A 23,805-nucleotide genomic window follows, 5' to 3' on the forward strand; every position below is an offset into this window, starting at 1 on the left:
TCCAGACAACAGCTTCGAAGATGAGCGAAGATTATAAGTGCCCCCTTGTGGGCGATGTCAGAATTGCTGTTCGAAAAAAAGAAAAAAAAAAAAAACACATTGCCAGCAGGTGTGCATAGTGTCTGTATAATGGGTTATTATGTTGGTTTGAACAAACAACTTATTGTTCTTCGACTTCAGCTTCTTAATCTTTTCTAACTCTCAGTGCCGCCGCCGCCCCCCCCCCCCCCCCCCCCATTTTCTAAACACTTCCCCTCCAACAGTTTTAGGGGTACAACACCCAGACTCTCCAACACTTCTTCGCCCTACAGCGGAGCAGGTTGCTTGTGCTTTTCTAAGCAATTCTACCCCGTCTTATTGTGGCGCCGCTCCGAACAACCCAATTTTCCCATTGACTATGAGAGTGAATATGCTGCCACTCTTACAGCTTTGAAGCTACACCCCCCAAACCTGAAAAACAATCATAGGGTCACCCCGAATGAAACAGCGACATTTGTCGGACCACCCAAAGTGGGAGGAGCCAAGGACAGCCAATCAAATATCACCCATTGACTTTAATGGGAAAATGTAAACTGCTGCCTATCTTAGAGCTTTGAAGCCACACTCGCCAAACTTGAATCACGTAGTCATGGCGACTGTCAACCCAAAGGAAAATGCAATATTTGCTGAATGCCCAAAAGTGGAAGGAGCTAACAACAGCCAATAAAATTTCACCCATAGACTTTCAGTGGAAAAATTTTAATTGCTGACACTCTTTGAGGCTACACTCACCAAACTACAATCACATGGTCATGGGGTCAGTCTAAATAAAAAGATGATATTTGATGGATGGCCAATCAGATTTCAACTATTGCATTTTATTGGTTTAAATTTAAAATGCTGACATTCTCATACTATTTACGCCAAGATCCCCAAACTTTTTACATTTGGTCACTGGTGCACTGTGAAAAAAGTCGCAGGTAAACCTGAAGGTCCTGGTAGTGTCTGGTCAACCGCACTCATCTCTACAAACTTTTGCCATTTTATAATTTAATTTCACTTAAATGGGAACTTTAGGGTTTGGGGGGGGGGGGGCGCATGATTAATTCTGATTAATTCTGAGGTTCCAGTTTTACTTTCCTTTTATTTATCTTTATATCATGCATTTAATAAATGCTTATATTTAACCAAACACATTAGGCAAAGACGCACACAGCAATTACTCTAATTTTGTAACCTCAAGCATTTAATAGCTCAGAATCACTGCACATTTATTTTAGAGGCACTCACTAAACTCACTGAATCAGCGGAGATACATGTGACATTAACAGCCAGAATGGTTATGGTGCCTCCGTGCAGCCATGAGTAGCGGTCTCCTGATGAAGTCCAGGCCTCCCCCGATCTACATTTTTGCAAAGTGATGTTAATTTAAACGCCCTATGATGAAAGCACTTGTCAGTTCTCTTAAGAGCAGAGATACAACCACATCATTCAAGCCACTGTATGGGGCTGGCCGTGGGTGGCATTTCCTGGGAGTGCCTCAGAGGCTTAAATAGGGGGATAATTTAATGCTGCTCAATTTTTCTGCTCTATAAGTAATGTTTAAAGCTCAGTTTTCTAACAGTTACCACACATTTATGCCCTTTTATTATATAATTTAATTATGTACACAAACTTTTACAGTGCATTTTTTCCATTATATTAGAGGTTCAGACTTAGCAAGTCACTTCACACGGCATAGTCATTGTGCAAAAAAATCAATAAATGACGGTGTTTGCATCTAAAGCTGCTTCTTCCAATTCCAAACTTGTACTTGGTGCTGCTACTTCTGTCTCACCTCATCTTTCAAATTGTGTGCAGTCTGCCTAATGACACCGGGGAACCCTAGAGATACCAACACCCTCTACTGTGGTGATAGCAAACGTGTACTTGAAGACCTGGCAAAAATGTAATTTTGAGACATTTTCAAAGTTGCCCAATAGATATCTGGCTGATTTTTGCCCATATTAGCAGGGGCCAGAAATTTTTGGCATACTTTAGTCAATTAGGCTTTACTAATACTAAACTATTATTGCTGCAAAGGGTAAAAGTACAAAATGAAAAATGAGGGGTTGAATACAAGTACACACAGATTATTTCAGTTGAATTTTTGTACATAAATAGTTTTCCACGGTATTGTACATTTTAAATATAAATACATGCAAACACACAAGTATATAGCGTCCCACTTCCCCCATAATGTTATTATTGCTAAGGCAGACTTGCAAAAGCAGGCCGGCCAGCATTCTTCCTCCTCAACCTCTTCCTGGCCTATTATTCACACACCCTGGAACAAGAGAAAAACAAAACAACTTCACTCCTTACCTAAGTTTTATAACATGAAAAGTAACTGTATAGCCAGCACATACAGCCCACAGCCCATGGGAAGTATAGAGCTTGGCACAGGTAGGGTACCAAGTTCATTGTGGCATCACAAGGTATGTTTGGTAAAAAAGCTTCCACGGCTGAGGAGCGTAAGAGGGAACACAAGCTACTAAAGATATAGGATTAATTATCCAGAATGCTAGGAGCTTTCCAGATAAGAGATCTTTCTGTACTCTGGATCACTATACCTGCCAAAAATCATTAAACAAAGTAAACCCAGTAGGATTGTTTTGCCCCCAATATGGGTTCATGCAGCTTAGTTACCACAACTTTTTCGTAGCTGTTACGATTTGCTCGTATATTGTCGCGACTTTTTCGTATTGAGCGCTCGTAAACGGCGGGCAAAACTTTTAGACTTTGCATGATTTTGGAAGCCTCCCATAGGACTCAATGGCACTCTGCAGCTCCAACCTGGCCCAAGGAAAGTCACGATACTGAAGCTTGAATGAATCCGAAACTTCAGTTCAGAAAAACCATGAGGGAATGAAATTTTAGCTGGTAGTTATCATATCACTGTACTATCCCATGACTGGCATTTATACACATAAATTGAGAAACAAGAGGTCACCTTTGGTTAGTCCCTTCACAGAGTGATGTGGAATGATAAGCTACTGTAAATGGCATGCAGAAGCAAAATAAACGGTAAAAAGCAGGGATTTCCTTTGCTGACTCAGGTTCAATCAAGACACAATTAGAAAGCTGGCACAACTCTGCCAGTATTTTAGAGGCATATTTGTTGAGAAGTAATATATCAAAAATATCTTATTAACCCCCTATATCTATTATCCCCCTAAGCCTAAAGTAATCAACAATATAGAAAACTACAAAAACATATAAAAGAAAGTAGTTTGGCTGGGGAAACCTCATTTCTTAATGCAACTTTCCTGCATATTCTTATACTTCCTTTTCTTCTAATTGTTCTATTTTTAAACACATCACATTTCCTCTTTATATAATAAAATATTGTGCAAGGCAAGGAGCATATAATATTGCATTATTTATTAAAAATTCTACTACATTCCAGTGAAAAGCTCAATAGCTCATCCAGGCATGCATCACTAACAGCCCATAGGAAAATACCATTCGTAAGGGCCCCAGTAAGGGCCAAAACAGCAGAATACACATTCTTGGCTATGCAGCTAAGAAGATCATTTCATTCACTTAGTGTGAAAATGGAATAAAGACAAGGAATGGGGGCAGCTTTCGTGAATTGTATTCTCATAATAATCAGGGGCATATTTGTGTAAGCCAACATCATTGTATAGCAACCAACCAGCAATTAGAACATTCACCCACAAGTTAGAAAATCAAAGCAAAGATCCAATTTGTTGCTATGGGCAACATCACTGGTGATGTGGGCTCACACGCAATAATAAATTTGTTCATTTGCATTTGTTTTCAATGTCTAGAAGAACTTTTCTGCTCTCTCTCTTGCAATTCTAATTTGTTTTAGCATGGCCTCTCAATAGTGCACTGCTGTGAAGGCAAAACAACTTAAGCCTGGATTCAGGAATCTGATTTACGCTGTACATTAACTTAAAGGTGCCCATACACTATAAGATCCGCTTGCTTGGCGATGTCGCCAAGCGAGCGGATCTTCACCCGATATCCCCACCTACGGGTGGGCGATATCGGGTAGCAATTTACTTAAAAAAAAAATAATCCGATCATTTAGCCCTGGGGCCAAACGATCGGATTACATTTGTGGTTATGGGGCAGTCGGTTCGGGGACCGCATCAACGAGCCGATGCGGTCCCCGATCCAACTGGATTTTCTAACCTGGCCGATCAAGATCTGGCCAATTTCAGGCCAGGCCGCTCTGTTCTGCCCATACACGGGCCGATTAGCTGCCGAATCGGTCCAAGGGACCGATATCGGCAGCTATAGTCGGCCCGTGTATGGGGACCTTAATTTTGTCAGCATGTAATCAGTAATCACAATATATATTGTCTGGATTACTGCAATCTCCTAATAGCAATTCTTCATCTCTGGCAACAACCATCATCCACCCTCTGCTGAATGTGAATGACTAAGTTTATTTATTTATTTTAATTATTTTTATTGAGTTTTCAATTTGCATTAAACAAAAAACAATGTAACAGATCTATGTCAGAGTTGACCATTGTAATGATAACCTCTAAAGGCCCCATACACGGGCCGATAGAAGCTGCCGATATCAGTCCCTTGGACCGACTCGGCAGTTTATCTGCCCGTGTAGGGGCAGAAACGAGCGGGCTGGCCGACCGATATCTGGCCTGGCCAGATATCGATCGTCCAGGTTAGAAAATCCAGTCGGATCGGGGACCACATCGGCTCGTTGATGTGGTCCCCGAACCGACTGCCCCATTGCCGCCTACATAATCCGGTCGTTTGGCCCCAGGGCCGAACGATCTGATTTTTTTTTTTTTTTTTTTTTTTTAACTTCAAGCTCCCCGATATCGTCCACCCGTAGGTGGGGATATCGGGGGAAGATCCGCTCGCTTGGCGATCTCGCCAAGCGAGCAGATCTTACCGTGTATGGGGACCTTTAGTTTAATATAGTGCAAGGCAATTCAATTCTTATACACTGCTTTCTTTATGGAAATAAAGTACCTTTGCAAAGTCTGGTGAATTAACAACTGTGTTGTATTGTTAACTAATATACTTAACTAATAAAACTTTTTCCCAACTTATAGTGTGTACTGTCATTTCAAGGGGAGAGTGGATGGGGAGATGGGGATGCTGAGGTGGAGGGGAGGGGCTGACTCTCATTTAAAGTAGTAATGCAGGTAAGTGTTCAGATAGCCAAAGGGTCCCCATTTTGCCAAATATTTGGGGACATCCTCTACTTAAGTACGTTAGGTGATATAAGGGGACAGAGCTGTTAATCATTTCAATACATTGTCTTTTTTTAGTGGGTTGTTCCGACTTCCATTTAAGTGCCACTAGTCTTTTTGCTTGTATAAATAGGAAGCATAATAGTGTTTTTTCTCCTATAGTGGGGGCTGTTTCTTCCACTTGGTTAAGTAACAACAGGGTTAACTAAGGATACTATGGGTGCTAATAGGCGGCTGATTTCTTCAGATATTTTTCACAAGAATGTTTTAATGGGGGGAACACTCCCACCCCATATGTATGTAATCAGCTGGAGAATGTGAACACTTTGAACAAATATCAGTAACATTAGGTTTTATCAAGTGGAGTCTATGGGGGATAGGTAGGTTCTATGAGGGACTCAAAATTGGATCATCTTATCTTTTGAGCTGATTAGGACTGTGTTGTAAGAGTCAAGGATCTCGGTCCACATTTCAGGTGTCAAGTTAGGTAAATTCTTTTGGATAATGTTCGTTCAAAGATCATTTGTTAGTAAGTGGGGAAGATGTGGGTTATGCCAAAGGGGTGCATTTTTTTTTAATGACAGTTTTTATTCCTTGGAAAATAAAGGAGTGCCATTTTCCAAATACTGACTGTAGTTTTCATTAAGGGGGAGACTGTTTTATATTAGCTAATGCCCCGATATAGTAAATGTGTGCCTCTAGTGAATTAACATAGTGACTGAGTTGATAATGGATGGTGCAGCCCACCACCATGCATTAACTAATTTTGTACCTAAGTAACAGAAAAACATGTTTGGGGCAGCTAAACCACACATATTAATGGGATATTGCAATATTGTTAGAGTTGTCGTGGGTGGAGATGTGGCCCAGTATAATGTAGATAATGAGGAATTACATTTGTAAATGAATCACCTGTGTATCATAACAGGTGTTTGGTGGAATAAATATGTACATTTGGAGCAAAGAGTCATTTTGAAAAGATTGATACGGCCTAGAAGTGTTAGAGGAAGATTACACCATGCTTTGCTCTAATTTTCAACCAGTGACAGTAGGGGTGTAAGATTAAGCTCTACATATTTCTAGATCTCTATGTATATATTCAGTCTCATTCTTTGAATAAAATTTAGCAATCTCTCCAACCTCCAAAATGGATATGGCACAGTCTAGCTATATATATTCACATGAGTTGTGGCAGATAAAGCATTTTGACTGCCAATGTAATTAGACTAAAAGCAAAATGCCCCTTCCTTCTGTCAACACTTCCCATAAAGATCTATGCACTGCCTAAAGGACACATGGAGAGGACACGTGGACCTTGGTCAAGTGAGCAGTTCTGAAAAGAGGTCAGTTTGTCATCACATTCAATGATTTGCTTATCTTAGTACAGACACACTCAGCAAAACAAGCACAGAGCAGGAATATCCACTAAACAAACACTGCATGTACTCACCTGTACGTTATGTCAAGTTTATTCTCTCTGTTATATCAACCACCCCTTTAAGTGCTCCACTGAGCCCTGGGACTGATCACCAAGAGAAATAAAAGGTGCAAAGTCTGTTACAGGGCACTTATATCAAAAGATCAGCGTGCCACTTGTTTAAAAGCAAACAAACATCTCATTGGTTGCCAGGGTTCATTGGTTCTTTACCTGGACAAAGAGTGTCTTAGAACATATGGTGGTAAGTCTGAAAAAATGTACTGAAAAAATTACTTGGTATGACTAATGAAATGGAATTCCTAGCAGCCATCTGCTTTGTACTCTAATGGAATAATCACACTCTATCCCCTTTCCCTTGTTTGACCTAAAACTTGGACATTTAGCTATTTGACTGCACTTTATAGAAGTGATCCTCTTTGACAAAACACAGAGAATTGCCAAAGATCACTTCCAGCAGTCTTAAATGAACAGTCTGGTACTCAGGTATCCAGGTGAGACAATCTCGACTGATGCTAAATGTTGAGAAATAATGTAATGTACAGCAAAGTATAATGGATTAATATCCATTATCCAAAAGGTCCAAGTCAGGGCACTACCTCCAAGAAGGCGAGTGTGCACAGGAAGCACATGCTATCCTCTGCAGGAAATGAACGCCACTCATCATAACCACACGGTACTATCAATTCAACTGTGGTCACTGTCCATAAATCAGACCAAGAAATTCCAGTAAGTTCTGTTATACCTACACTGGCAAACTAGAGTGTGTTTATCAAATTCAGAATATTGCCCCGGTCAACAGAATAATCACCAGTGCAAGATTTAAAATGAAGTTTTCCCAAAAAAGTTAATCCCTTTTTCTAAAGTGCGTTAAAATGAGCGCTATTTATAGCATGCGTTAAAAATGTTATCGCTTCTTTTTGCCACTTAACGCATGATTCACTTGCGTTAATTTACGCAATGTTTGTGTTATTTAAGTCGCGATGAGCGTTTTTCTTACGTTACTTTCCGCACGTGCGTTAATTCCTGCTGCTCGCGATATATTTTGCCACTTGCTATATTAGCGCATGATTTAATGCATGTAACCATTACGTTTGTAAAACTACTTTTCTGAAAATGACCATTTCCATGAAAACTGGAGGATGTATGACTCTAGGGCCAACACATACAAATCCCACTGCAAAGTCCGTGTTGTGCTGCCAAAAGCTCACAAACCACAGTTTTCTTTAAGAACCGCCTGCCCCAAGTAGGTGTTAATCTTTGCGCAGATATGTGATATTGAGCGCGTTTCATATGTGTTTGTGAATCATGCATAAGTATTATTTCTACGTGTGAATTAACGCATTGCAGTAGCGCGCGATTTAACACATGCAAAATTACTTTGACAAATCGGTCATTTTTTATTGCGACAATTTTAACGCAAAAAAACATGCAATAACGCTTATGGACCTTTAGTGAATCGGCCCCATTGTTTCCAGGCACAACCCTTCTTGTAATCTTGATGACCATATGACATCATTAGGTAATTTTTACCTTTAAACAGGGATGATTGTTGTTTTAGTGCCAACATACACACAAATACAGTTGCAGTGTAAACATGTGCTCTGCTAGCCACAAATATAGCTTGTGCTACGCAAACACTAGATAAGAATTGGCAGCTCCCCCCCCTTCGGCTTTGATAAAAATTCTACTTCCCTATTTCAGGCTTTGGCAGGAACTGACGGCTAATAGTTTTACCAGCGCTTATTCCAATGTGGTGCTTGTTTGTGCCCCCACAGACTTTGTTCTTTGAAACTTGCAATAGTCGTGCAGTGGGTCTGGTACCAGATGTAAAACCTTGGTAACGGGTAGTTCAGTGAGGATGCAGATCACAGGTTGGGTGTGGTAGAGCATTTTGCACTACTTCTCTTTAATCAGTATCTGCGCCTCCCTTCCAACCTCTTCCCCCTGGCCTCAGGCGCTACTTCAGTGTTTGTAATTATATGAATTTAGTGTTTCAGGGTGGGTAATGGTTGGCAGGCTGGGTTGTACATAAAGCTCCACAGGTCCAGAAGTCCAAAAGGGTCAAAAATAAAAGTTGCCGGTCCAGGCTCTATGTAAGTCTACCCAGTTAGATCAAGAACAGCATTGTATTATCTAGTGAGATTAATGCCTACAAGGACAATTTATCTGAAACAGGAAAAGAATAAATAGGTGAACAAAGGCCATTTGGGGCAAAGATCCACCTATGGTTTCACAGATGTCCTTCTATGACTTCATCATTTAAATATATCCGACACACAAAACACAGAAAAATCTGCTCAGAAATGGCCTAAAAAGCAACTTCTATAGCCTTTAGCGAAAGATCAATCCAACATTAGCACGAGTAGCAGGTGCCTTTATCAATGAAGTTCCTGAGAAACTTTGTTCATCATACAACTTTACATGTCTTTCTAATAGAGAGTTGTGGAGTCTGTGCATAAATCCTTCAACTCCAACTCCTCAATTTATTGCACCACCAACTCTGACTCTGGGTACCCAACTCTGACTCCACAAACCCGACTTCATGGAGTCCATACATAAATCCTTTGACTCTGAATCCAACTCTGACTCTGGGTACCCAACTCTGACTCCACAAACCCGACTTCATGGAGTCCATACATAAATCCTTTGACTCTGAATCCAACTCTGACTCCTCACTTTATGGTACCACCGACTCAAATTCCGACTGACTGCAGGTACCCAAAACTTGCTTGCAACTCCACAACTCCATAGCCCTGTTCTAATTTCATATGGTCCATTTCATACTAGAAAGCGGTAAAATATGTCTATTAACACAAAGTACTCAGTAACAATATGACAAACTGTCTCACGGTTATAAACGCAATTGGGTAGATTATGTAGCGGTGTATTTTAAATTTTAGTCGGTACCTTACTGCTTTCCCATACAAAGAACGATTAGGCAGTAAAGCGGTAGCTGAAGTTTACTTTATAGAATGGCAACTCTCCATATATAAGCCAGCACATGAGAGAGTACTCACGTGTGGGAAGTGGGACAATTCTAATCAGAACCCTTCATTACGCCACTGAACCTGGCCAGAACAGCGAGTCACCGTGCGGTGGCTAATGGAGATATTTTTGGACTTCTTTCCCAGACTACGCAATTGCAAATGGGCAGTGTGCACATGGTCATGCTTAGTGTTGTGAAATAGTCAGCAGAAAATCCTTGATTGCGACACCATTATTGCATTAGAAGGCTTGTTTCCCCTTGCGCAGGGCACATGTAAGCAGTGCTTGGTGCATAGGGTGAGTGTGTGCGGTTTTAGTGTAGATTGTGAGTCTGCAGGCCTGCACATCACACTGAGCTGCATTGATCTCTCAAACAATAGCGTGTGTCACTACCCAATCAGCTACACTCATGGGAGGGTGCAGCTGCTAAACCTTTAGTGACCTTTTCTCTAGAAAACAAATGTGTGACATAGCGCTGTAAACCCAAAGGCGTTATATCATGTGTGACGGTGCGTTGCCATTTTATGGTCCCTGGAAACACATGTGGGCTATCTGTGCCAGAATGTTAAAGAACATGTAAACCGCAAACACATTTAATCAGTGAACAGCCTCTTTGAAATCTTTCAATACCTGCCACACTGGTTGTCCAGAGGTTAGGAAGGCTGCAGCATTCTCCTTAATCACTTAGATTTCCTTCTCTTCCTGTAACCCACTCAGCCCCCTCCCTTGGGAATTTGCTTTAATTTCTGGCTTGTGGGCATGCTCATTTGTTCTACGCTCAGATTACTAAACACGCCCTCCAGTCTAGCAGCCAGTGAAGAGATGGCATTGCTGGTTCCCATAGAAACTCAGCTGTAGCTGTATGCTTCAATTTTTTTTTTCCTAACTTTCTCTCCTGAGCTCAGCTCAAACAAAGCAGAACTTTTATCAAAGACAGTTCTGCCTGTGTGAGCCTGTATTCTTGATGAAATGTATGCTGAATAAGGGTCTTTATGTGTGTATGCTGTTTGCAGATTTAAATGTATCCGATTATGTATCAGAGAAAAAATGGCCCCGGGTGAAAGCTGCTAATTTTTTTAGGAAAATGTGATGGGGCTAGCAAACAGAGGGGATATATGCAGTACAAATAATGCCATTTGGGTGGAGGAGACGTGCCCAACTGATACACATTGTAGGCAAATGTAGGCTTTACATGTCCTTTAAAGGATAAAGGAGATGCAACATTTTGCATTTTCCTTCAATAAAATTCTTTATTAGCTTCATATTTTTTGCTGCAGATTTTCCAAAAATTCAAGGGAGCAAAGAATGCTGCACATGACCACTCAGACAAGGGTGGAAAACCTAAAACTCGGCGTCCTTCTTACTAATTAGAATAAGTTGTGCTGTACCTAAGGATGCCTCCCGTAGCACACTCTAGTAACAGTTCAGCAGCAAACTGTGCAACCTGGGCTACAAACCAAATAGAAGATGCACCCACCACCAAGTTTCAGTACCTCCCAAACACTTCCTCACATACATTTACTAGCACTACTGTGCCTTCAAAATAAGGACAAATACTGCTGCTCATTAACCACATTATACTGTTAGCTGGATATATTTATTGCAAAATGTTGGTATATCTTTGCAATCAAAAACAAAATTAAGGCATTTTTTGTGCGGTAAAATATTAAGTCAGTGCTATTAAATAGTTCATTTTTATGCTTAAGTTTAGTCCTACTATTACACATCTATATAAGTGGAAAGTAGATTGAGACTGATCCCCAAAAACAGATACAAATTGCTTGTGTTATACAGGCTTAGGTTAGGGCCACGCCAGGCAAATTCTTGCCCTGTGGATAAACGCAGGCTGAGAATCCACCCCTACACTTAAAAACATCTAAAAACTGTGACCGCACCTGGAGGTACTGCATCGGCCTGGATGCAGGCACACTTAGCAGAATTCGGAGTGCAACTGTTTACGTATTCAGTTTCTCACTGAATTCCACTTAGTGTGGCTGCATCCAGGCTGACACAATGGATCCGGGTGCAGCCACAGCTATCTTTCTATTAACACAGGCGTATTTAAAGGAACAGTAACACCAAAACATTCAAGTGTATAAAAGAAATTCCAATATAATGTACTGCTGCTCTGCACTGGTACAACTGGGGTGTTTGCCTCAGAAACACTACTATGGTTTATATAAAGAATGCTGCTGTGTAGCCATGGGGGCAGCCATTCAAAGGAGAAAAGGCACAGGCACTTAGCAGACAACAGATAAAACAGTATTGTATTCTACAGAGCTTATCCGTTATCTGCTATGTAACCTGTGCCTTTTCTCCTTTATTCCAGCTTGAATGGCTGCCCCCAGGGCTACACAGCAGCTTATTTATATAAACTATAGTAGTGTTCCTGAAGCAAACACACAACTTTTACCAGTGCAGGGCAACAGTACATTATATTTCTTTTACTTTAAAACTCTTTAATTTTTTGGTGTTACTGTTCCTTTAAGTGCTGAAGCTCAACATGCTGGCTCTGGCACTTACATGCACTTGTGTTAGCACAGTCCCATAAGGAAGAATGGGATGCGTTTCTTCCCAAGCTCCCCTACAGTGGAACTCAGAAGAATGCCACCCCTGGAGTGCACAGGAAAAAACACTTGTAAGTACAAGCCCTTAATATGAGCAATGTTATAATAACATCTAAACTAATTCCAGTGGCTGGTTGTACAAATAAGATCTGTAATTAACGCTATTTATGTTTATTGCTATCTTCATGTAGTGTAATTAAAGTAGAACTTCACCCATAAACCGTTTTTTATATATCGACATCTGCGCATGGTTTTGAATGTATTTGTACCTGCAATTGTAACGTTAAAAGCATTGATTTTTTTTTTAACTAACACATATTGAAAATTGCTTACAGTTACATTTTCCTTCATGCAAATTTTCCAGGAATTGGCAGGTGGTGTTCTACTTTAAGATCTGAGAATTGTTACCTAGAATAAATTGTAATTAAAAAGTGTGATTTCTACAGCTGACGCACATCTCACATCCAAAGCTGTAAGTGTGAGTATGCATCACAAAGAATGGAAAGAGGATTAGCTTTTGTCAGGATGTTAGTGAAATTCCCATAATGGTGACCTGGATGGAGGTAATGGAGGGCCAAGTAAATAACAAAATATATATGGAAGCATACTTTTGATGTTGGGATGCATCAGCTTTATGATATACCTGTTTTTGCCAAACTGCACCTGGTACTCCAACTAGGCACTAAAAGGTAGGAATTCACATCCTAAAGCCAAGAGAACTAGATGACTCCTGGATGCAAAGAAACAATTTGCCTTCAAGCCAAGTGGTCATATAGCGAGTCTATAGATGTGAAGCAATTAACATGGAGATGCTCCCTACCATAGAGAATGATTCCACTGCCCTGCAAGTACACACGTGCATAGGAATTAATGGGGGCCAGTTCCATGAGAAATTGTCTTGTGTGTCATTACCCTTTATCAAGACAAAGATACATTTCTGTGGTTAGCTGTGATATTTTAGTAACTTGCTCTACTATAGTGTTTAATCTATCTACAAAAAGTCTGAAGAAAGCATTAATTTATGGTTTTATTGTATAAGCAACAGCCCTCTTGTTGTAGCAATACAAGGGACAACCTTGCACTTTGATCAGCCCACGTGGACTAAACAGTTAGACATTTTGTCACATAGATGGCCAGAAAGCATTTGTCAATGTATTTGTGTCAGTGGGACGGAGCATAGATGTGTCACGCCAGCCCCTATTAATGCAATCCAAACTCAAAGAAAAAGAACCGGGAATTGCATTTTTCAGTCTGGATGACCAATACTGATCTCACTGCAGGACAATTTAACTGCCCCCCCCAGCAGTCATGCTGAGTTGATCACCAAGAGTGGCTATCTACAGATTCTGGCAAATGCCAGAGGGGCTGCTGTAAGATGCCATAGACAGTCAATATTTATTGGGTCTGTGAGGGGTTGTTTGGGCCTCTGTGTAATTGAAATACCAGGGCCTGTTTTATATCCCAGTCTAGGCCTGACCAGGAATATGGTAGAAACCAACATGGCACTAAAAGGGCAACATGGCACTGCACTTAGAGTAAACCAAGGACAGCTTTAAAAATAGTAGGCTCTAGATCAGTAAATTAGGGCAACCCTGACAATCCTTATAAGTCAAGCACAGTTAAACGAATAAAGGCAGGGTTAAAAATAAAATTTAAAAAAGACAGCTTCTTACAGTAACACATAACACACATATAGACAGCTACACAGCTTCTGGTCACACCTTAGAGAACAGACCACAGATACTCTCAAATCTTCCTAAGCTAAAAGCACACAATGCATGCAAAAATGTTTTCACTTTACACCTCCCATACAACAAACTGCATTATATTAACAGTACTGTGTATCATTAATGTCAGTCCATCACAAAGGCACATGCAAAGCATGGTAAACAACATAAGTTTCTAAAAATATGTGTGTAGGTATTCTAGACCGTTCTCTCCTGTGCATTTGCAAACCACACAGTGATGCTGCCAGGCTAAGTTTTAAAAGGAAACCACATTAACATCTGTTCCTCTTCCAGTACAATCCAGTACAAAAGTACAATCCAATTGTTACTCTAATACTGTCGTTTAAAGACTGTAGAGCTGTTCCCCACGGGGGGCACACACCAGAGATAGGGGTACACAGCCTACAGGCCAGTCAGGGTAAAATTTTAGTCTAATATAATCCATGAAATAAAGGACACTGGCGTTGATTCACTAAAGGGCGATAACGCTAATCGCATGTTTTTTTGCGTTAAAATTGACGCAATAAATAAGTACCGATTCATCAAAGTCTTTTTGCATGTGTTAAGACGCATATCGCATGCGCTAAATAACGCATGATCGCAAGGTGTTAATTTTAAAATAGCACAAGAAAAACGCTCATCGCGAGTTAAATAACGCAAACAACATCGCGTCTAAATTAATGCAAGTATCCTATAGTGAACCTGTCACTCAGACATAAAAAGCTGTATAATAAAAGCCCTATTCAAATTAAACATGAAACCCCAAATCATTTTTTATTACCACATCCATACCCATTATAAAAGTATTTAAAAATCCCAGCTGTCAGTCATATATTGCCTGCCCCGCCTCTATGCCTTACTTACAGTTACTTTAACTTTCAATTCAGAACTTTTTAGATGTTGCTGGACTGCTCACATTCCCCCTCCCTCCTCACCATGTAATTATGTAACCAGTGCATGGACATGGGTATCAGGTCCCCCCATACTGGCACAGAAACAAGATATTGGCAGGATGCAATGCCTGCTTTGATAACAGTGTCCACAAAATGGCCCCTGCCTGCTTGCTGCAACTGTGAATTCCAAGACTGAAGAAACTAAGATTAAAACAATTTATATAGTGTAAGTAAAGTTTATTTTGCTTTACAACCACAATAGAAAACAATTTGGAATTATTTCTTAAGGTGACAGGTCCCCTTTAAGTTGAAAAAATAAGAAGCAATAAAATTTTTAACGCATGCTATAAATAGCGCTCGTTTTATCGACCTTTAGTGAATCAACCCCACTGACTGTTACAATCTATTTATAATAATATAGTCTATTAATTCTACATCTAATGCAAATTTATAGCTGCCACTGCTTAATCCTTATGGAGCTGAAGTCAGTATTTTTTTTTTTTTTTTTTGTTATCTGGCACAACCTATCTATGAAATTGGCTTATTTCATTCACAAGAGAAAACGAATTATTGAATATATTATTAATATTTTTAAAAAAGTTACAAAATAGAAAAAAAATCAGTCATGTGCAAAAAACTTTCCGTTTTGCAATTCTCAAGCCATTTAGAGTTTAACTAACTCAGCAGTGGCGATGCTCCCCTCATCTGCCCCAGGCTTGGTCATGGGATCTACTATATAGTATTTACACCACTATATGCATACAAACCAAGCAGCATTAGCAAGTCAGAATGAAGTTCCACTGTGAAGTAATGGATTCTGGGACTTGAAGCTCCTCTGATTTCCAAAGAACGATTTGTAACTCCCAGCAGCATCCCCCCCCCCCCCCCTTCTGCCTTTGGAGCTTAATGGGTATCTAAAAGTTGCAGTTCATAGTTCATCAATGTCTGCGGCCTGCAGTTTTTTCCATTTCTGGCCTGTGGATGCAAGCTTGTTTTTTTAGACTAGTCGGCAGAGTAACTGTAGGTGTAAGCAAGCTGCTCCCCTCCTACCTGCCACCCTTGCTTTCAACCTCGGCAAGTCTATGTTCTGCCAATCCATGTGTGTACTGTGTATCACTGCCAAACCCTCTATTGCAAGCATCTCAAGAAATAATAAGAACAGGCTTGTTTTACTCATATGAGCAAGTCACTCTTCTGCTCTCTTCTACTAGCAGTTGCACCTTTATGTCTGCATCCTTTGTTTACCTTTATCTCAGGAAAGTGCTTATGATGGCACTGTGACATTATGAAATCATTCAGTTGCCACTAACTATAGTAACATTATAGTGACATTATTGGATTAAGCTCTGCAATTAATTCATTGTGACTTAGCTTGGTGCCAATTATCTCTCGGCTTGGCATTTTCCCAATCTCTACTGTGTTTGCTACCAATCAATCTCAGTAACAGATGAAAGCCAATTTTGCCAAAGGCGCCTACAAGCCCCGGTGCTAATGGAAAGGCATTTAGCACAGTAAGGCAATCATTCTCACCAGAGAGCTATATTTTGCTTGCAATTCCAATCTGCCGTTAGCAATGGCACTGCACTAAAAGGCAACACAGCAGGAACAAATTTGGGCTACAATCCAAAAACAGAGTAAAAAAACTGCCGTACTAAGCGATAACCTACACGAGTTGTGTAATACAAATCTGATGAGTGATTTCCAGGTCTTTCAAAATTCTTCTGCAGTTCAGAACTTTTACATAAACACAGGGTAAAGAAGAAGATATAACTGAGTAAGGGGTTGTTCACCTCTAAATTTACTTTTAGTATGTCATAGAAACTGATACTCTGAAACTGGTTTATGGAATAAAGGCAAGAGTTCTGGCACACAGGGCAGTCTTGAGCCTTTGCCACTGTTATCCCCTCCCACCACAGAGCTAATAATTGCTGTGTAAATAAAATGCCTTGAATTACACTGAGAATTACCCTGTGCACCACTGTACTAATACTAGCCATACATGCCCATATTTCTATTGGGGCAGTTGAGATACACCCCCATCTGGGTATTCTTGGGAGCCCTGCCACATTTCAGTTGAACTATTAATACTGATTACCTTTTCGGCAGGTGCGTGGTGCATCCGTGGATAAAGAAGTGGAAGAGGAGAAGCAGCTCCTCTTTAATTTTCAATGGTTGCTATTTTGTCATATCTGGAGTATTATGGGGAGTCCCTAACGAGTACAGATTACTAATTCCCTTGCACCGGCCACATGCATGATCACGTCGGAGAATGAAATACTATTGGCAGGAGGATGGAGAATGGGGATTTGGTTTGAGGAGGACCAGGATACTGGTGCAAGGAAAATTGTGTCTGCACCAAATGTAAAAAAATCGCACAAGCACAACTTTCTGTCAAAGACAGCTTACTGTAACCTGTGAACCCCCCATCCACATTAGAATGAATTCCCCAATGTTCTGACAGGGACAAGTCCTGTGGTTTTAGGACTGCATGGTCTTGTTTTTTTGGTGTGTATATACCCAGCTTGTTAAGCTAGATAGTAGTCATTTGTATAATTAGGTCACAAGGGGGAGATTACAACTTGCTGATGGTTCACTATTATTTCTAGAAAAATTATTTTAGGACCCCCAAACTTTGGAAAGATGGTGTGCTACAGAGAAGTCAGAACCCTACTGGACCCCCTTTATGGGCCCTGCTGCACTGACTACTTGACCTATAGCTGCTGCTCTGCTAACAAGAAGGAAACAAACCAATATGAGGCACAGGGGGTGCATTGCTAGTCACTTCACACAAGGTGCAATTTCACAACCAACTTCTCATGCACTGGATGTTAGTCAGTGTGAATGCTTGCACAAAAAGAAATCAGTGTTTTTTATCAGACAGAAAAGTTCATCCCCTATTAGTGAATGCAAAAGCCATACTAGAAATCAGACATTACTACCACATAATGAAGTTAAAAATTGTAAATACTTTTATATTTAGAGCTGTATGGGAGGGACTGCCCAACATGCACAAATTACAGTTGTATCTCCGGTCACCCTCTTAAGGTGGCCATACACTGTAAGATTCACTCGCTTGGCGAGGTTGCCAAGTGAGCGGATCTTCTCCCAATAGAGATATGGGTTGGCTAGTTCGGCCAAATGTTCTAATCAAAATAATGGGCATAGGCACTGTCTGTTCGGGGACCACATCAAAGAGCTGGTGGTTTAACCGAAAGACATGTCAGTACCAAAAATAAAGTTTTGCCTAATAAAAGTAAACATAACATAATTTGAATTTATTACAAATTTGTAATGCTTTCAAAGTAATTTGTAAATGTAATTCCTATTGAAAGCAGCATTTGCTGAACTCCTGGTTATTAGGTTTTGAACAATGTTGCAAGTGCCAGCCTCCTCTAGCAAAACAGGTCTGTCAATCCGCTGCCATTTGTAACATTGTATCAAATGCCAGAGCCACCAGGGCAGAGAATAGAAAAGGAAAGGTAAAAGTGGGTTATTGACCCCAGCAGCAAAAAAACTATTGCTCTATAAGATTACAATGTTATTGTTACTTTGCATTACTTATCTTTCTATTTAGGCCTATTTTCTATTTGGGTTTTATTTTTATTTTACCTTTCCCTCACACATCTGATATAAGAAGCAGCAATTAAAATACTTTTTGTGGCTTTCCATCACAGATCTCTTCCTATTTAGCTGAACAGGAGCCCAGTAAGTCAGTTATTACCCAATAAAGGGTTACCTTTATTTGCATTAGGGATGCAACATATGATACAATGCATCTGCTTTATCAATAGAAACCATAGCTGTGGAATCGGTACATAAATCCTTTGACTCCGACTTCAACTCCTGACTCCTTAGTTTATGGTACCACCGATTCCAGAGGAACGGTAACACCAAAACAATTAAAGAGCATAAAAGTAATTAATATATCATTTTCTATTGCCCTGCGCTGGTAAAGGTTGTGTGTTTTCTTCAAATCCCTACTATAGTTTATATACAAAAAGCTGCTGTATAGCCACGGAGGTAGCTATTCAAAGTTAAAAAGGAGAAAAGGCACAACTTACATGGCAGATAACATATAAAGGTAGCCATACACTGGGGGTGTTTTCGGCTGTGGATATTGGTCCTTTAGACTGATTTGGCAGCTTATCTGCCTATTTATGGGCACCACAGACAGGCCTTTCCGACCAACATCTGCCCTGAAATTGGCCAGATCTCGATCGGGCAGGTTTGATTTTTCCATCAGATTTGGGACTACATCAGCTCATTGATGCTGTCCCCAAACCAAAAGCGCCTATGCCCACTGTTTTAATTTGATCATTTGGCTGTACAAAAACGATCAAATTAGTCAGATAGGGCATTGTGGGAGAAAATCCCAAATGATAGGATTTTTACAGTGTATGACCACCTTTATTTGTGTAGATTCCAATTGCATTCTACACCGTGTCAGTAATCTGCTATGAAACCTGTGCCTTTTCTCCTTCTTTCCAGTTTGAATGGCTGCCCCCAGGGCAACACAGCAGCTTACTTATATAAACTATAGTAGTCTTTTTAAAAGCAAACATGAAACATCTACTAGTGCATGGCAACAGTACATTCCATTTTATTTACTTTAAAACATTTTTATTTTCGGTGTTACTGTTGCTTTAATATACTAAGGTATTTCCCATGTTGATTGAAAGAACACAACATACAAGGAATTTCATTACTGCCAAAGCTCAGTAATTGTAAAGCTATATGAGGATGGTGTCTGCTCTTGGGAACAAACCAAAGAACGACTGAGTAGGAAGCTGACACACTACCCTATTCGCCGTTTAAGCCTGGCACTGCCAACATGAATGAGGAGTTTGGGTCTAAATATATAACTAAGCCTATGAGGTACTTTATTATGACTATTATCTATGAAACATTTGGACATTTTAACATATTGTATTACATTTATTAGGAGTCGGTACATTTTTGTTGACTCCAACTCCAATTACCCAAAATTGCCCTGACTGCAACTCCATAGCTGTGGTAGAAACTCTCCATGTCCAGCCTCCAGCAAATTTTGGTGTAAATGTTGCCCTGCCCAGAAATGCAATAGCTACAACACGCTGGCGCTTCATGAATATGGTTCCCAATGGTTACTTAAAGGTTAATGTTACATATTGGCTTCCATCACATGTCTGTAGGCATGTTGCAAAATTAAAGAGTACATACACACATACATTATATATATATATATATATATATATATATATATATATATATATATATATATATATATATATATATATATATATATATATATTATATATATACATATATTTTTTTTTTTTTTTTTTTTTTTTGGTTACACATTTTGCTTTGCAATAGGATATGAACCAGAATGTCAAGTTAAATCAGTAAGATTATTTATCTGTCCAACAGCATGTAGATTAAAAAAAAATAATGTTGTGTTTGCCTGACTGCTACACTTATGCCTAGATGTAGTCTCACTGGCAGCCTCTAGTGAACCCACTGGCAAAAGAAATAAATGCCCAAGTAGCACCAGTCCAATTCCTACACTTGCAATTTGAAGGCATCAGCATCAAGATTTTTGTCTGGGGCAAATAATGACACCCAATGGGCACCACACACCAGCATTAGGACCAACCACACACTGCTAATTTTTCCTTAGTACCAGTAAATGGTTTTAAAAATAGTTTCACGGCACAGCACACAACTCTCAGCATCTATTATAACCTGACGCGTTTCAACCCAACAAACGGTTTGTTGGGATGAAATGCACTGGGCTTTATTTTCTATGATTTTGTAATTAATACATTTTTTCTTTTGTATTCACTTTCTTTGAGTGCGCAGATACTTTTTGCTTTTGTGATTATTTTTGGAATTGCTGAATGGGTTTTTCTTCAGTTTTCTGCACCTCTATTATTATTATTTTTGATGAGGTGTGCACTGTGACAATTCTATTATAACCTGGGCTGAGACACCATCATGCCGCACTCTCTCCACTAAACTGCTGGGATCAGAATATTATGATACAACCATGCACATACAATTATAGAGCTTTTACTGGACTACAACTCCCAACATGCTAGGAGTTAATGTTCCAATAACAGCTGTAGGAGTCAGGTTGGACAGAGGTGTCACAATTATGAAATTGCTTATTTTGCACATGTATAACACTTTGGCTGTGTGGGGGCTCATTAAGAGAAAGGGCCCTAAGACAGGACTGGAGGGGGGTTGTTGTCAAGTTCAGGACATTATTGGGGGGATGTATAAATTTAAAGATGTCCAACTACATCTGCTTTTTGAGCGATGACTCCCAGCACCTAACCTACACCCCTCCGCCTCTGCCAATGGAATGCTACAGAGCAACAATAGGGCTGCAGGTTGGGCTGATGCATATATACATAGCATGTATAAATTACTGCACAATATAATATGTTTTATCTATGTCGCCCAAAGGGGAGCTCAAAATCCAAAAGGAAAGATGTGGCGATCCCCCGGCCGTACTGCATAGTACTTACCTATGGAGCGATCTTCCTCCAGGTCGGAGCTTAGGTAGTCATCACTGCCCCTCTCCGGGGAGCTGTGCCGGGGCGAGTCCCAGCCGGGTACCGTCAGTAGGTCCCTCCGTTTCTCTGCTCGGCTGCCCCGCTCCCGTCCCGCCGTCTCCTCCTCCCCCCCGCCCCCCGGCCGGAGTTCGCCCGCAGGAGAGAGAAGGTTGTCCAACACAAAGCGCTCGGTGCTGCCCCGCTCATCCTCGTAGTCCCGGTCGGGTAGCGGCGGGGGTGCCCGCTGTGGGGGTACAGGCGGAGGGGGCTTGTTGCTGCGGACGCGGGGGAAGGGTTTGGGGGGCTCAGCCCGGGACAGGGCGCTCTCCAGATAGACGACTTTAAAGCGCTCCTCGTTCAGCTCCTGTTGCAGCTTCTTCAGTTTCGCTCGGCAGCGCTCCAGTTCCTGCTGCACCTCCTGCGCCGAGTTCAAGCGCATCTCCGGAGCCGGTTCCCCGGGGAACTCCGTGTGCCAGTGCTGCGCGAAATCCTTCGGGTCCCACATGTCAGGCGGCAGCCACACGCCCCGGCACAGGCGGGAATGACAACTCCGGCTCCTGGCTCCCGAACAGTGGGAGGGGTCTGTCAGGCGAGTCAGGTAGAGCGGCAGCCGCACTCTCCTCTCATCCCACCAGCCTCTCCAAACTTTCTTCCTGAGCTTCCGCCAGGCGAGCAGGCTTGGCTGGGCTGGGCGTCACGGCAGCCCCGCCCCCTCAGAATAAGTGTTGCTGTCAATCTGTCCCAGGGTCATGTGAGCAGGGATAGGGGCTTTAGGGGCCCGGTCACATTGCGCTCCTGCCCCTGGTACCCTGCGGAATGTTAGGCTGCAACCTATAGGGAATTTGCTCTGGGTCCCTAGGAAGTGCTCTGTGGGGGAAATGAATACGTGTAAAAATGGTTAGATGTATTTTTACCGTAAAAGTCTAAGATGTGGCCAGATGAGTGGGAGATGCAGTAAATTGTGGTCTAACGCCAGATTGAAGGTTACAAGTTGGACTTCCTTACAGTGTTTTTCAGTTTGGTCCTGCAGACTGCAGTCCTTGCAATGTCTCTAAAGTTAGCCCAGTGTTTCTGCATTTACTCCAGTAACATCTTACTTTTCTACAGCTTGGATACACCAGGTGGGCGGGTTCAACAATAAAATAAATTGCAAAAATAAATGTAACTAAATTCTTTACTAAGTAGTAAGATCTTTACTCATGCCCCCCCCCCCCCCCCCCCCCCATGTCCAAAACGTCCCACTGCAGCAGGCCTGGACTGGCTATTAGTGGATTCTGGCAAATGCCAGACAGTAACTATTTAGTGGGATGGTGGGGGGCAGTTTGGGCCTCTGTGTATTGGCATACCTCCCAACATTTTGAAAACGGAAAGAGGGACCAAAAAAAATGCTGCGCACAGTGCGGCGGAATTTTTTGACCACGCCTGTTTTTGCAACCACACCCCCTAAATATCACTCCCATTTGATTAAATTTGGCAGCTTATTTAACGTTTTAACACATTTCTGGGGGGTTTGGGGTCCTGTTTTATGTGTTATTATAGACAATATTGTCTATTGTGTATTATATACAGTTGTTATAGCTGTAAGTCTCAGTTCCCCCAAGGGACCTGTTTTGCTTATTAGTTACAATTGCAGGGGGGCTTTGTTACCTTTCTGGGCCCTCTGCCAAAAGCCACTTATTTAATTAAAAGTGAGAAACAATGTTTCTAAGTGCAGGTGACGCTGGTTAAGATTTCTGGGCTCTCTGCCAAAAGCTACTTTTAATTAAATTTGTATCTTTTTTAGCTTCAGTGCAGGAAATCAAAGGGAAATGAGGGACTTTTCAGTAAGAATCTGGGACTGTGGGTTGAGCTGTCAAAAGAGGGACTGTTGGGAGGTATGTATTGGAAATGCCAGGACTTATTTTGAATTCCAGGCCTGCACTACAGTGAGACGTAAGGGGCTTTGGCAGGCTTCCATCCACAGCACTGTGTGCCTCTGGGGCCTGAAGGTTTGCACACTTTCTTTTTGTTTTTGGATATAATTAATTACTCCTTCCGAGTTATGTGGGTAAACATCAAATTTTGTGTGCACTGGTGCTGTAACTTGTCTGTGAACACTTTCAAACTGGACTAATCAAATTATTGTCACCATCCTGACCAGTAAAAATGATGCTTGATGCCTATGTTATTGATAAAAAGGCCAGTCTTTTATTCCAGAAAATGTGGCAACCCTAATGGCAGGTATGCAGATGAATTCCATGATAAATCTCCTCTACTGTGGGTGTATGTTTTCCCACTGGCAATTTACATTATTTCCGGTGGGAAAGCATTTTCAGGAGATTTAGACTCTCTATACACGTGGAAGATTCTTGGCCTGTCGATAAAAACAGGCCAAAAATCTTCTCCTAAACTACAAAAAGCTAATTGATGTACATGCCCCTGTAGCCATTGCAGGCAC

The 23,805-nt window shown here is 41.1% G+C and overlaps 1 protein-coding gene across 1 annotated transcript in view; it reads right to left on the reverse strand.

Annotated features, from left to right (window-relative positions):
* abr (ABR, RhoGEF and GTPase activating protein) overlaps positions 1 to 22,084 on the reverse strand; it is a 215,730-nt gene extending 193,646 nt beyond the window's left edge. Inside the window, exon 1 of the mRNA XM_012957245.3 lies at positions 21,342 to 22,084. Coding sequence (XP_012812699.1) covers positions 21,342 to 21,873 — 532 coding nt within the window. The 5' untranslated portion in view covers positions 21,874 to 22,084. The remainder of the gene's footprint in view (positions 1 to 21,341) is intronic.
* Between the last annotated feature and the right edge of the window lie 1,721 nt (positions 22,085 to 23,805).

Source organism: Xenopus tropicalis, chromosome 2 (genome assembly GCF_000004195.4).
Source record: "Xenopus tropicalis strain Nigerian chromosome 2, UCB_Xtro_10.0, whole genome shotgun sequence".
Lineage (NCBI taxonomy): Eukaryota > Metazoa > Chordata > Amphibia > Anura > Pipidae > Xenopus > Xenopus tropicalis.